The sequence below is a fragment of the Pseudonaja textilis genome, unplaced genomic scaffold, assembly GCF_049901715.1.
Source record: "Pseudonaja textilis isolate UNSWEBS1 unplaced genomic scaffold, rPseTex1.2 PTEXCTG162, whole genome shotgun sequence".
NCBI classification, from domain to species: Eukaryota; Metazoa; Chordata; class Lepidosauria; order Squamata; family Elapidae; genus Pseudonaja; species Pseudonaja textilis.
Window position 1 is genome coordinate 10,765 of NW_028262481.1, and position 14,000 is coordinate 24,764.

The 14,000-nt window shown below is 35.3% G+C and overlaps 1 protein-coding gene across 1 annotated transcript; it reads right to left on the reverse strand.

Annotated features, from left to right (window-relative positions):
- Positions 1 to 657: 657 nt before the first annotated feature.
- PRDX3 (peroxiredoxin 3) lies at positions 658 to 13,714 on the reverse strand. Its single transcript, XM_026704860.2, has 7 exons — positions 13,574 to 13,714; positions 12,796 to 12,925; positions 11,070 to 11,211; positions 9,468 to 9,603; positions 5,130 to 5,233; positions 3,586 to 3,751; positions 658 to 725 (listed from the first exon to the last, which is right to left on the reverse strand). Exons 1-7 carry the CDS (start codon positions 13,697 to 13,699, stop codon positions 672 to 674), a joined length of 858 nt encoding a protein of 285 aa, XP_026560645.2. The 5' UTR covers positions 13,700 to 13,714; the 3' UTR covers positions 658 to 671.
- Positions 13,715 to 14,000: the final 286 nt, after the last annotated feature.

Here is a 14,000-nt window from a genome sequence, read left to right on the forward strand (position 1 = left end):
GTTTCCAAAATGTGTGAAACTTTAGTGTTGGTATTAATAACAGACTTTGGTTTGCAGCTTCATTTTGAATTTATCAAATAATAGCATAAATTCTTCATTTACTCTTCCTAAATTTTTTATTTTTTCATTCCAGTATTCCAAAATATTTAATAGCCTCTTTTTTATGCTGAATAATCATGATTATTTCATTATTAGATCACAAAGATAATTCCCAAAGAGACATCTGTGTTGGTTGTTTCTCAAGGGAGTTAAAAAAAGGAACCATGAAGATTCATGCTATGAATGCAACTAATTTACTCAATGTGCGTGAATTGTGTTACAGTTTCATTGTTTACAAAGATAGGAAACCTGAATATACTACAAACTAAAAAGCATCACTATTTTTCCACACTAAATACAAAATGCAGATATTTTTACTTCAAAATGAATGATTTTTAAATGAGAATTATTTTCTAGTATTTTGTGTAGGAAATATGTGCTTTTAAACTAATTTGGGATTAAATTAATTTGCCTATGGGGGAGAGCCAAAGCCCTGTGAACATTTAGACATTCATCATAGCAAAGTAGAAAATATTCTGTGGTTTTCATTATCATCATGGCTAGTCTCACAGGATGATTGATTTTGGCTTCAGGAAATAGATTCAACCATTAATCCCGTACTGCTCATCATTTTATTTATTTACTTTTGAAAAATATTCTTTTGAATCTTCTGGGTTTGGCTTAATCTGCAAAATAAAAGTTACAAAATAAGTATTGAATTATGCATTTGATCAAGGCAATTAATTAAATGCTGTACAGTGTCCCTATGCACATAAATACCAAACGTCCCTTTATTATCTTTTACAAGATAGTAAGGAACTTAAAAGCATACCTACTTCCAATTCAGTCGGCAAATGTTCAAATTTTTCAATGATAGTGAACAAGTACAGTACTTATAATTCATTCTTGGGATCTACAGCCGTCAGTGTCCCCTGTGGTCATTTTTTTTTTTTTTTTTGAAAAATGTATTTGGGTTTTCACAAAGTAAAAAACATAATACAAATAAAACATCTTTTTTTGAAAATAGCACGGCCCGGGTTATCACTTCTTCATACAGACACAAACTTAATTTCATGCTCACTTTTGTGTTCTATTCCATATCTTATTCCTGTTTTACATTCTATACATAGTTTTTCCCCTCTTTTAATTTTCCCAACTTTATTTTGATTATCTCATCTCAATTCAAATCATTATATTATACTTTTGTCTGTCCTGTTTCAATTTCATATTATCTTATCTCATTAAACAAATTTTCCCCTGTAGTTACTAATTGGAGTATGACACCTTTATATCGTTTAATTTTATCCATTCAACTCTTATTTAAGCTTCAATGTATACCTTTAAGATTATAACATTCAATATAATACATAACTTCCAATCAAATTCTGCTTGGTACATTCTTAAAATACACACTATATTCCTAAAAAAAGATATATATATATATATATAAATATATATATATATAGCTATATATATATATATATATATATATATATATATATATAAATATAGCACTCGTTCCATTCCAATTCAATTCAATTATTAATATTCATTAAAATCTTAACATCTTCATTGATAATTGATAAAATGTTCCCATCCTTTCCTAGTTTCTCTTATTCACTTTATTTCATTTATTTATTAACAAATATTCCACTAGATTACGATAAATATTTTATCCATAATTTTAATCATATTTTCTAAAATTATTTCTATTTGTAATATAACAATACTATCTTATGTACCTTTGCAGAATCCCTTTTACAATTAAGTTTTCACCCATTGTCTGTAAACAGGTTTATACTTTCAATTCTTATACCTTTTCTCTGTTTCTCTACATCTTGTTTCTGTTCTTTATAACTTTTTTCCTTTCCTTCTTCCCCCTCTTCTTCTCCCTTTCCTTTTTACCTCCTTGTCTCTCTACTTCTAATTCTCTCTTCTGTAATCCCCTCTTCTGTTGCTTTCTAATATTATACTTATTTTTCAAACTATGCTTCCTTTTTTTGGTTGTTTTTTCAAATCTTAAACTTTTCATTCTCTTTCCCCCCTTTCCTTTTTTTCTCTCACATAAAATTACTTGATCATTAAAGATGGCTTCTTTGTCCCAATCTTCTTGTTCTGCAAGCGTTTCTTGTTGTTTCTCATAGTTCCAGATCTCCATTTCTAAGAGTTAAAATACGAAGCCAAAAGAACCTCTCCCTTCTTGTGCATCTTCTTTGTACTTTTTAAGTTCCATTTTCAGTTCTTCTAAAAACGGTGCCACTTTAAACACCTTTAAACAACCACCCAATTGATTTTAGTCATTTAAATGCAATAACCAAAAATCCAAAGATCACTAAGTAATCCAAAGAATGTTTCTTCTTGCTTCTTTTTTCCACTTTCTTTTCCTGGGGTTCTATTTTGTTGCCAGGTTTCAGTTCAAATGTATCTTTTGGGAATCTTGTTGAGATTTCACTGTAAATTCCTTTTAATTCCAGGCAGTTTCCTCCATTTTTCCAGATCCTGCCCTTTTATTCTTTTTCTCTCCTTTCCTGCTTTTAAAAGCTTTTAAGTGTCCAGAAATCTTTATTATCCCTTTGACATTTTATTTTCAGCTTAAATGCCTATTGATGTCAAAGTGGATTTTTTTTTCAAATTCTTGCTTATGTCTCTTAGCTGTCAGTATAAGAAAAAAAAAAGTCCTTTCCCTTCCCTCTCTCCTTTGCTGCTTCAAAATCTTCTTTGGGAACACTGTTATATTTTTAAATTTTAAATTCCAGGGTACCTTATGTTGTTGCTTTTGCGGTTTAACCCGGTCAACCAAAACTTTCACTCTTATCTTCCTCCTGCACATTCTTTTCCAGTCGAGTTCTTCTTTGAGGTGGCCATTTCTGATCACCACTGCAACCGTCTTTGGGAAAGGGAGTAATGGCCAGCTGAGGAGGAGAGGTGCGGCTCTCCTCAACCCTGCTGGCAATCTCCCCCATCTTCACCTGTACGGGGTGGCTTAGCCCCAAAACCAGCTGGCTCGGGGCGCTCCAGCGGCAAGCACAGATCGAAACCACGCACGATCGCAGTTTCGGTCTGTCAGCGAAGAGACTCAAACCGGAAGTCCTCCCCTATGGTCATTTGATTGTGATCTGGATGCCAAGTGCCCGGCTTTCAGTTATGGTATCACAGCATCCCATGGCCACATGATTGCCATTTGCAACTTTCCTTGCCAGCTTTCTACAAGCAAAGTCAACGAGGATGTCGGCAGAATGTTGCAAATCGCAATTGTAGGATATCCTCTCTTAATTACAGCAGCCACACAATTTCCGTTGCTAAGCAGTGTGGCCACATATCACATCACGCTTTAGGGCCACACCAATTAGCAATGGAAATTGCAGCCACAATTGCTGTTGTGTGTATAAGTAATTTCTTCCCTTATACTGGCATCCGATCATAAGAGAGAGGTCTAAACAACCTGGCATACACTAATAGTGCATGGGTGAACTCTAGATACAGAAGGGATTGTCTATAATTAAAACAAGGAGCATTATGTTTTACATATTAGCTTTAATAACATACCGTAGGGGAGTCTGGAATCCAGTTTGCTGGACAGACTTCTCCATGTGTTTCTACATACTGGAATGCTTTCACCAACCGAAGTGTTTCTTCTACACTGCGACCCACTGAGAGATCATTGACACTTAAATGCTTGACAACACCATTAGGATCAATGATAAAAAGGCCCCTTTAAAAAAAAGTAAATGGTTTTTTTTAATTAAAATATACTTCCTGCAAAAATGGCTTTACAATAGAAAACACACGCTGAGATCTCACGTCTTTCCCCTTCTTCTTTCTCTACCAGATAGCAGTGAAAAAGGCAGTTGAATTTATATAATTTTTTGCTTGTAAAGGAATCAATTCTAACTCTATTGGGAGGTTAAGTAGCTTCCACTGTATTTTCCACTAGTCTTTTTAAGTTATTGCTTATACTCTGAAACCTTAACAGACTGTCAATTTAAATATAGCAAGAAAAATATGCTGCACATTAGTGATAGATGTCACATTTATCTTCTATATATGAACTGTTATATACAGTATGAAGTTTACCAATACGAAAATGTTTAAAAGACTATTAACTATCCAACTGTAATCAAGGCAGAGACAGATTCATAGTTATGAAGATATGAGGTAAGGAGGAAATCACATTTGTATGGTAGCAGAGATCTAACAAAGTCCCAGTCTTACATTCTATCCAGGAGATTCCAGAAAAAAACCCAATATTTTATTCTGTACTACAAATAAAACATTTTTCAAACTTTTTAAAAATCTTGTAAACAATTAAGAAAAGTCTTATGTGTTTGTGTGTTCGTAAAATTACTGCTCTTATAAAATTAATCTCCCTCCCTCCCTCCCTCTCTCTCGTTGGCTAAGGCAGGTAGAATCTGCTGAAAATATTATCTGATACACATATTTCTGTCTCTTCTGCAATATGGCAAGCAGCTCCAGCACCAAACTCTGCTTGCCATGCCCTGGAAAGACATAGCCACCCCAACCAAGTCCTAGTCACTCTTGCCATCCAGCACTTCATAGTTCTGGATAATCTTTGCCACCGCCTTCTTGCTCCCACTGCTGACAAGCTGCAGCTGCTCTGGCTACTGGTCTACAGAGTGAGAGAGAAAAAAAAAGCACAAAGCATTTTAAAGAGGCCACAGCATGTCAAAGTGCTCCTTTGCACCATACTCCTAGGCTGTATGGAGCTGGCTTTGTGCTGTAAAAAAACGGGGGAAGCAGCTCAAAGGCAGCAGAAGTTGCAAAAATGCCCCTTTGTATTGCATTTCTGGTCCATATGGACTAGCTTGGTGCTGCAAAAATGGGAAAAAGAGGGGAAACAGCTTATTTCCCCCCCCCTTTTTTTCCCCAGCCCAAGACTACCTGTAAGCTTCAAAGACAGACTTAGCTTACACAATGTACTAAACCAGCAACCGAGGTTTACAAACTGCAACACTTGATTTCACACAATATACTACATTAAAACCAATTAGAGTATATTATGCCATCATATATAATTCCCTATCCTATCTTACTAGAGACATTCAAGGTAAGTAACAAAACAGATTCCTTACCTTAATGCTAGGCCAGAGCTTTCTATGAGAACACCATAGTCTCGGGAAATCTGTTTTGTTAAATCTGATAGAAGTGGGATATTCATGTGGCCTAAACCACCAGTCTAAGGAAAAAGACAGATGAATGAATGAAAAGTGAGTATATATCCCTCACAAACAACTATTAAGAGCTGGAGAAAGAAAATCCAACATCAGCATAAGACAGATTTTCATATATAATCATTATTACTATTATTATTTATAAGCACGGATCTTGATATAAATATTAGAGAGAAATGTTGTAGACTCAAGAAATAACATGATTTCTTGTTTTCCCCCATTCCTTCCTCCCAAATGAAATTAATCCTATTTTAGTTGTAGTATCTAGCCTATTGTTTCAGATTTGTACACAGAATTACTACAAGATCCTTACTAATACTAATTATATCAATACATTATTATATTAATACAACTTATATTTATAGTATATTAATACTTCTTTACACATTAAATATTACAAATATACAAATTAAAATAAACCATAAATGATAGGAGTATACATTTCGGCAATTTTTTATTAAAAAAACATGTTGAAAGTCTTAAGCCACCATTCAGCGATGTCATGAGCACTGCCCAAAGTTATATTTGTTGGGCAGCTATAATAAATGAAATGAAATAGATTAAATAATTTTTTTAAAAAAAGATGCTATCAAAGTATAAATGACACTACCAAACTATGGTAGATGCCACAATTGCATTTAAAAACTTCTAAGAAAGATCTATTTAAGTATGTTTAGAAAGAAAACTTCAAATTTTGTTCTAATCCGGTACAGTTTTATATTGTATGATAAATACCGGTAACATATATGCAGAATATCTATACTAGCTTTCATGAGCCAGAAACTTTTGTGCTGGCTGGGATTCTGAGAGCTATAATTATTATTTATTTCTGTTATAGGCCAGTACAGACTAATACTATATAACAATCACCTGTGAAAATAAAAATCATGTTGCTATAATGAATAAGATAAATATAGAATTATTAGCATAAAATTACAAGGTATGGGAATTAAAGTACGAGAGAAACTTAAAACAATTACAATTAATTTTACAATGGATAATCTAAATGCTACAGATATCTACGATATGATATTCATACAAGGACATAAATAATACTAGAATAGAACACTAAAGGTAGTTCTCAACTTATGACCACAATTAAGCCCAAAATTTATGTTGCTAAATGAGGCAGCCTTTAAGTGAGTTTTGCCCCATTTTATAACCTTTCTTGCCACAGTTGTCAAGTGAATCACTGCAAGTTGTTAAGTTAGTAATGTTCTTAAGTGAATCTGGCTTCCCCAGACTTTGCTGAACAGAAGATCACAAAAGATGATCACATGACTGAAGGATACTGCAACAGTCATAAATATAAGTTAGCACCTGAATTGTGGTCACATGACTATAGAAATATTCTATTGCGATGGTTGTGTGTCATAAGTCACCTTTTTCAGTGCCATTTTAATTTCGACCAGCCACTAAAAAAAACTGTTGTTAAATCAACACCCTGTACTAGGATATAAAGCTATGCTAATTTATATTAAGTCCAATACTTGCGAAGATCTGGTAGGATCTGATGGGATTAAGACAATATAGGTCCAATCAATCATAACAAAGAGATAGCAATATAATATATAGAATGGTATGAATATGTTTAAAAGGAAAAGGAAAAAAGGGGAGAAGGGGGAAAAAAGAAAGGAAAAAAAGAAAAGAAAAATATATTGAGTTATGGAAACCTAAGTAAGGCTTCATTCCTCTTAGACCACCGGTTTATGTTTAGTCATAGCTCTGAACAGAAGTGTCTCTGAAATCCCATCCTCCTGATTAGCCAGCAAGAGATTAATGTAATCAATGTCCTGCCCAGCTATTGTGATATATGAAGAAATATACCAATCTTACAGTTTTCTATACAAAAGGCAACCCAGCAAAACACAGCCCAGTTTCCATTTCTTCCAAACTTCAAAGAAAGAGCTGCAAATCTTTTTGTATGTCATACCAAAACCTTCCCTCCAAGATGGCAGAAAAGAAATTATTACAGAAAGACTAAAAGCTCTTTGGATGTTTGAGGAAACAATACTGTATAATGATGTTCTGAAGCAACACTTGTGGGTTTACTCAATTAATATATAGTGGAGTGTGTGTGTGTGTGTGTGTGTGTGTGTGTGTGTTGTTTTTTTTCCACAATATTTTTGTCTTGTTTAATTTTTGCTTTGTTATTGTTTTTCTCCTATCCTTTTTTGGGGAAGCTCTATATTTTAACTTTGGAAATAAAATTTTAAAAAGTTATCTCAAAAACATTTTTATTGTTTCATAATTCATGATTAAATTGTTACCAGTGTATTAGGAGGCAATTGATTTTAAAAGTGGCAGCTGTGCTTTCACACATCAAATGGGCACAATGGGGTAGGGTGGCCAATATAAAACTAACCGGACTTTTCATGTGAAAGGACATGGATCCAATTATGTCGAGGCTACAGCAGTTTTTTCTTAAAATAAACAAATTAAAAGCTTTTATTTATTGTTTTGTACTGTGGGCATCAAATGTTGCCACTAATAGAGGTTTGGTCTAGTGATTGAGGCACCGGTCTAGAAATGGTGAGACTCTGAGTTCTAGTCCCACCTTAGACAGGAAAGTTGGCTGGGTGACTTTGAGCCAGTCATTCTGTCCTCAGCCCAACTTACACAGTTGTTGTGGAGAAAATAGAAAAGTGAGGAATATTAGGTACATTTGCCTCCTCCAGTTATTTATAAAAAGTAATAAAGGTGGGATTAAAAAAATAAAACAATGAAATAAAATAAATAAAAGTTCAACCATCTCATTGTAAATTTTAATGTTGATATTAGTAAGATACATGCACATCTGCACAGCTACCTTTACCCAGGAGTCTTAATATCTGCTCAATTTAACCACATCACAGAGCCAAGGAGACAAATGACCTGTCCTTGAAACAAGGCCAGCAAGTCTCATTATGTTTAGGAGCCATCTCCTAGACAAAAGTGTGTGGTCATCACTTGCATTTTAGTTGTGGAAACCCTGTCACACGGTCATAAATCTAGCTAGATGACTAGACAGACTTCAAGGCTGTAGCATACGCAAGCAAGTAAAGCTATGTTTTAAAAACCTCAAAACCTCACCACATTTCTGATTCATATTGAGTTGCTTGTGGATATGAAAATAATTTATTGATGATTTTAAAGTGCAGGCCAGTGTTCTGAAGCACAGATTTTAATCCAAACCCAGTACTCTGACAATTTACAGGTTTGATTGAAAAAAGGACATAAGAATATGTAACAGGTCTTCTAGAGAAAAAGCAACAGAACCTCACGACGGAAAAGCTCAGGAAACAGGTAAGAACAAGATCCAATTTATCCAGGCCTTCCAAATTCTTCCAGGACACTTGATTCTTTTAAGTCAGCAAGAAAGAACCACTATTTCAATCAACAGTCCCACTTGAGGGATGTTAAGTAATGATTAAAATCTCATTCCTTAGTCACACTAATATACAACAGAATAGTATACACTGATTTTCTTGGTTGCATACTATATATTTCACATAATTGCTTTTTTCTTTATTTTACTAATAAAGAATATTATAATTATCCATTTCAGAATTTTATAATTAGACTTAAAAAAGTAGCAACTTTTGTACCTATCAGTTACTTGTGGCCTTGGGGTTGGGCCTTTCTTACAATGACCAAGCATAATTTAGACTGTTTTATCTTTCCTTTTCTTACTGGGCATTACTTTTTTATGGTTTAGAGTAGATTAGACAAAATGAACAGTGGTGTCTAAAGCCAGTCACATGATATATGCACACTGACATCATGATTTGATCCAAATTTTGATGCATTTGATCCAAAATTATATGTCAGAACAATCCTATCAATTTCAAAACCTGCAGAAACCACAAGTAGTTTATTTTTATTAGGTGAAAGAAAAGTGAAATGCCTATCTGGTAAAAAAATATAAATATTCACAGCTGAAAAATGAACAAATTTATTTTCTGTTTATATTTTAAGAAAACCTTATTAAAACAGTGCCCTTTAAGAAACTAAAATATTTATATACCAGACTAATATTAATGTAAATAAGATGAATCTAGATTTTAAACATATGTTCAATATTCATAATCTTATTGAAGATTTTTGTAACTATCCAAATAAATAAAAACAATTTCCTTCCACAATCAATACCCCAGTAATTCTGCCAGTCAAATTAGATAGTATCTGTGCTGCTATATGGATATAATCATTATGGATAACAATAATGCAAGAATAAATGAAAAGAAACATAATTTCTACCTTTCGTGGTGTATTTATCCATGCCAGGTGACAGAAGTGAGAGTCTACTGATACAGCAACAACTTCACAATTCACATCATGGAATTCATTTGCTTTGTCACTAAAAGCTATAATTTCTGTTGGGCATACAAAAGTGCTAGTGGGGGGAAAATACAGACAGAAAATGAAAAAGAATGGAACAGGTCTCTAAACATCTTTATACCATTAGGTTGTACAAAGTATGAGTAAAATAAATATTTATCCATTTGAGACATCCTGCTTATCCAAATAATTCATTGGGACATAAATTGAATGGACAAAGTTCAGAAGAATAATGGCATGTAATCTAGAAAAGATGCCAAAAATGTTGCTTCAAAAATGGATCCCCAATTTCTATCAAATGTTTATACCATTTATCTGATTGCTATCATTCCCTTATCATAATTGCCAAAAGATCCAAAAATATGCTGCAGTCTGTATTCCACAAATGTTCCATCCCCTGTTTCATTACAATTCTTTTTTAGGAACAGGCTACAGCATCATAACTAACATAAGATATAGAACATAAGATAAGGAACGTAAGATTTGGGGATCATAAAGTTTCCAAATTATAATTTGTACAGTTTTAGCAATCATACCACATCAAATGCATCAGACAAGTGTTTTACAAATATTTTACTAGACTCTTCATGTAGTATTGTAAAAATATTCATTAGGAGTACTATATGCTGATAGCTAGATGCTGTTACTGTACAAAGGCAAAATTTGATCTGGAATACATCTGAATCTATAAGTAGCACCTGTCAACAACTGAATCTTTTCCTGGAATTGCATAGTTACTGTAAGATTCTGGGAATTGATGCCTTTGCTTTAAGGAATGTTCAGATACTATGTGTGCAGTACTTGGAATCACATTTGCCCTTTCAATTTGGATAACTGAATTCATGCTCAAAGCAGGTTTTATTCTACACTAATTTCTAATCTGCACAGTATGTCATCTGGGTCATTAAAATTGAGACAATAAATTTCTCACATCTGCAAAACAAAATTGTTGAAAAATTATGTGCATGTATTTATTTAATCCAATAACCTTTTGCCTAAACTACTTATCCTTGTTTGTTTCATCCATAATGGAGGTACCACTTTATCTAGACAAATGAGCAATTAATATTCCAAGTCATTTTTTTTCTATCTCTGAATATAAGAGCCAATGTAGAAGGGAGGAGGAGGAGCTAGGACGCTGGAGTATAAATGGGAAGACTCTGTTTTTAGTCCACTAGGTAAGTAGTAACTTTCTCCCCAGAAACATCTTGACAGCATCAAACTACATACAATGTAATAGATTACAATCCATCACAGTCAAAACAACTTCAAGCTATCATGGATTTATTTGAGATGATAATAATAGTATCTATAGTATCAACAACACATACGCTCCTTAATCTGGAAATGCATTAATAAGAATGTCTTTGGCCTATTTCTTATCACTGAAGTTGTACATAAAGAAGGCCACGGTTACATGATAAACAGAATGCAAGTGAGGTTGAAATAACAAACAAGATTATCTGCCCAAAACATGAAAGCCAAGTCTACTTAAGAGATACAATACAGGACAATACTTACAAATCCAAGGGGTAGAAGAAAAGAACGAGGTATTTTCCTTTAAAGTCATCTAAACTGAGCTCCCTGAAATCTCCATCCACCACAGCTGTCCCCTTAAAAAATGGAGCATGCTGAGTGACAGCAGGAACGAACCTTGCAGCACCTAGTAATCATTAGGTACAGTCATACGATATAACAAAGATACTGTGTTTGGATTAGAAACAAGCAAAATGCTAACATGCAAATTCATAAAAAGAAAAAAAAACATCTTAGCAAATGTACCCCAGCATTTTTAGAAAATAAAAAAGTAATAATGAGCAATCACACTTTTTAAAAAGTGTATTTTATTTTTTAATGGTATTTTATGACCAGCTACACTTGATCTCAAGACAGCCATTTTGTATGAATGCTATTACATGTTCTCACAATTCCCCCAAAGATTGAGGCTTCAGTATGATGTGAATTAGATCATAGTCTATAATCTATGTTCATTATCTAATTCATGTTATGACTAAATATACTGTGTGTCAGTATATCTTCTGTGTGGGTGTCACAATAATTTCAATCATTAAAGGAACTATTATTGGGAAAAGACATTCAGATGCACCAGCCATTCTAAAGAGGAAAGAAGCCCAACAGATAGCTAATTAGTGAAGGTTGATGTTCAGGGTGTTTATTTTTCTTGAAACCAGCATTGCTCCAACCCAAGGCCACAATTCATGCAAATATGCAGTTTGTAGCCCTGAACTTTAATGTAAATGGAAGAAAAGCATTCTTGCTTTCATCAAGGCTAGCTCAACAAAGATGACAAAAAAAGTTTACCAGTACCTGAAATTTTAACTTCATTTTAAAATCAAATTATGCAGATTCCTCTTTACAAAAGAGATCATACTTATTTCTAAATAAAATTGAACACACAGATATACCACATTTCAGAGTTTGCAAATTATTAGAAACATTTGTGTATCTCTATACGCAGTCCTTACTCCCTGATAATATTTCCATTAAATGTCTATTCCCATTTATTATCCACCTGAAATAATTTAAAAATAGCATGTGGTAACTTGCAATTCTGCAGTAGTAAAAACATGTTGAACCCCACACCTACGAAGCCTATGCTTAACTGACATAACAGAAATGCAGGTCTGAAAAAAGTAGAAGTAATACAATTCAGTGTTGTGCCAATTTTGGAATATATTCCAAGAAAACTGCAAAGTAATAGAATCATTGAGGTGAAGGGATCTTCACGGTCATTTAGTCCAATCTCTGGTGTGCAGGATCTACTACTTTTTTTAAAAAAACTAGGCAGCCTTATGGTGTGGATAGCATGCTGCAAGTTTCCACCCTTGAAAAAGACTGTGCTAGACTTGACCATCTGACAGATGACTTATCCAGTCTATTTGAAACCATTTCACATTAGGTGGCAGCCTATTCCATTGGCCAAGAAAGTCTTCTTTGGTATTTAGCCTAAACCTTTTTCCTTAAGAGTTTTAACCCACTGGTTTTGGTCTTTTTTATGGGACAACAGCCCATGTGTCCCATCTGCACACGATAACCCAACATTCCCACTGCTTTTTAAATCGCTGCAAATGTAAATGATTGCAGACTAAATCAGAACATATGCATGGGGGAGACCTTTGGCCACGAAGCACAGGGAGAAGAGTTTTTAAGAAAGGATTTAGAGGTCATCCGTGAACAAGGTGCTGATTATAAGCGATTTCATTCACTCTCAGACCCTGCAACTTACTAGTACTGAAATATAGCCGAGGCACAGAGGGCTTGGCGTCGGCTGTGCACTTCCGCCCACTCGCCGCTGTTGATAAACACCTTCCGGCCACCGCGCTTGCTCTCCATATGGTGGCACCGGTCCAACCACCCTAGGAAAAGAGGGCCCGGGTCGGTATCAGAAGAAGACGGGCAACGAGGACCCTAGGGTAACATGCTAGCGAAATATGCACCGCAGCGGAGCAGAAGCAGCCTGAGATATTCGGGAAAGACCCCTGCAAAGCATGCGAAGATCGAGCTCCAGTTTCTCCACCCAAGATCCATGTGCAGTTGCTGCATGGAGGGCTTCCCAAGATCTGGATGAGTAAAGGGACGGGGACGGTGGGGGGACAGAGAGAGAGAGAGAGAGACACTCGACTCTTATATATGACTATTATATATCTATATATATAATCTCTCTCTCTCTCTTTTTCTCTGTCTCCCTGGGAAGGCAGCTATGGATCGATTTTGCAAAAAGTAGCCAAAGGTTCAAGATGGGGGAGCGAAGGGGTCGACAAAGGAATCTAGTCCTCACCCCCTAAGGAAGCCATTATTACACCTTGCGAGGGTTTTCGGCTTACTCTCGTGCAGAGTTTGCCGAACTTAGAAAACACAACAGGGAGAGAAGCGCCGCGATGCCTTTAATGCTATAACAAAGAAGCCCCAAGACTGCAGCCTCCCTGCCGAAGCGAAGCAATGGCCGAGGGCCAGCACGGGTCATTTTTCGGGAACGGCGCGGCAAGCAAGGGGGTCGCACTTACGGAGGGTTTCAGTAACCTTCGGAACGCCCCTGTCACGGCTGCCATTTTCAGCTTGAAGAGCAAACGAAAGGGGCGGATCGCGCTCCGGCTTTGGCTGATACCGGGGAGGAGCCGCGAAATCCCCATAACCCCAGGGCCGGGCTGTTGATAGGCCAGCAGAGCTGCGGGTGGTGGGATCGGCCCAACCTTGCAGAATGTGGGTTTTCCCGAGGGTAAGGAAAGAGCCCGGTTAAAGTTTGTAGTTATGTCCGACTCTTGAGCTGGCACTGAATTTGCAGCTGGGTCTATTAGGATCACAGGATGCCCAGAACTATGAAGTATAGGTATATATTCGAAATATATTGATTAATATGTGTATATATATATATATATATATGTGTGTGTGTGTCGGTATATAGTATTAATATGTGTATGTTTATGCACATAT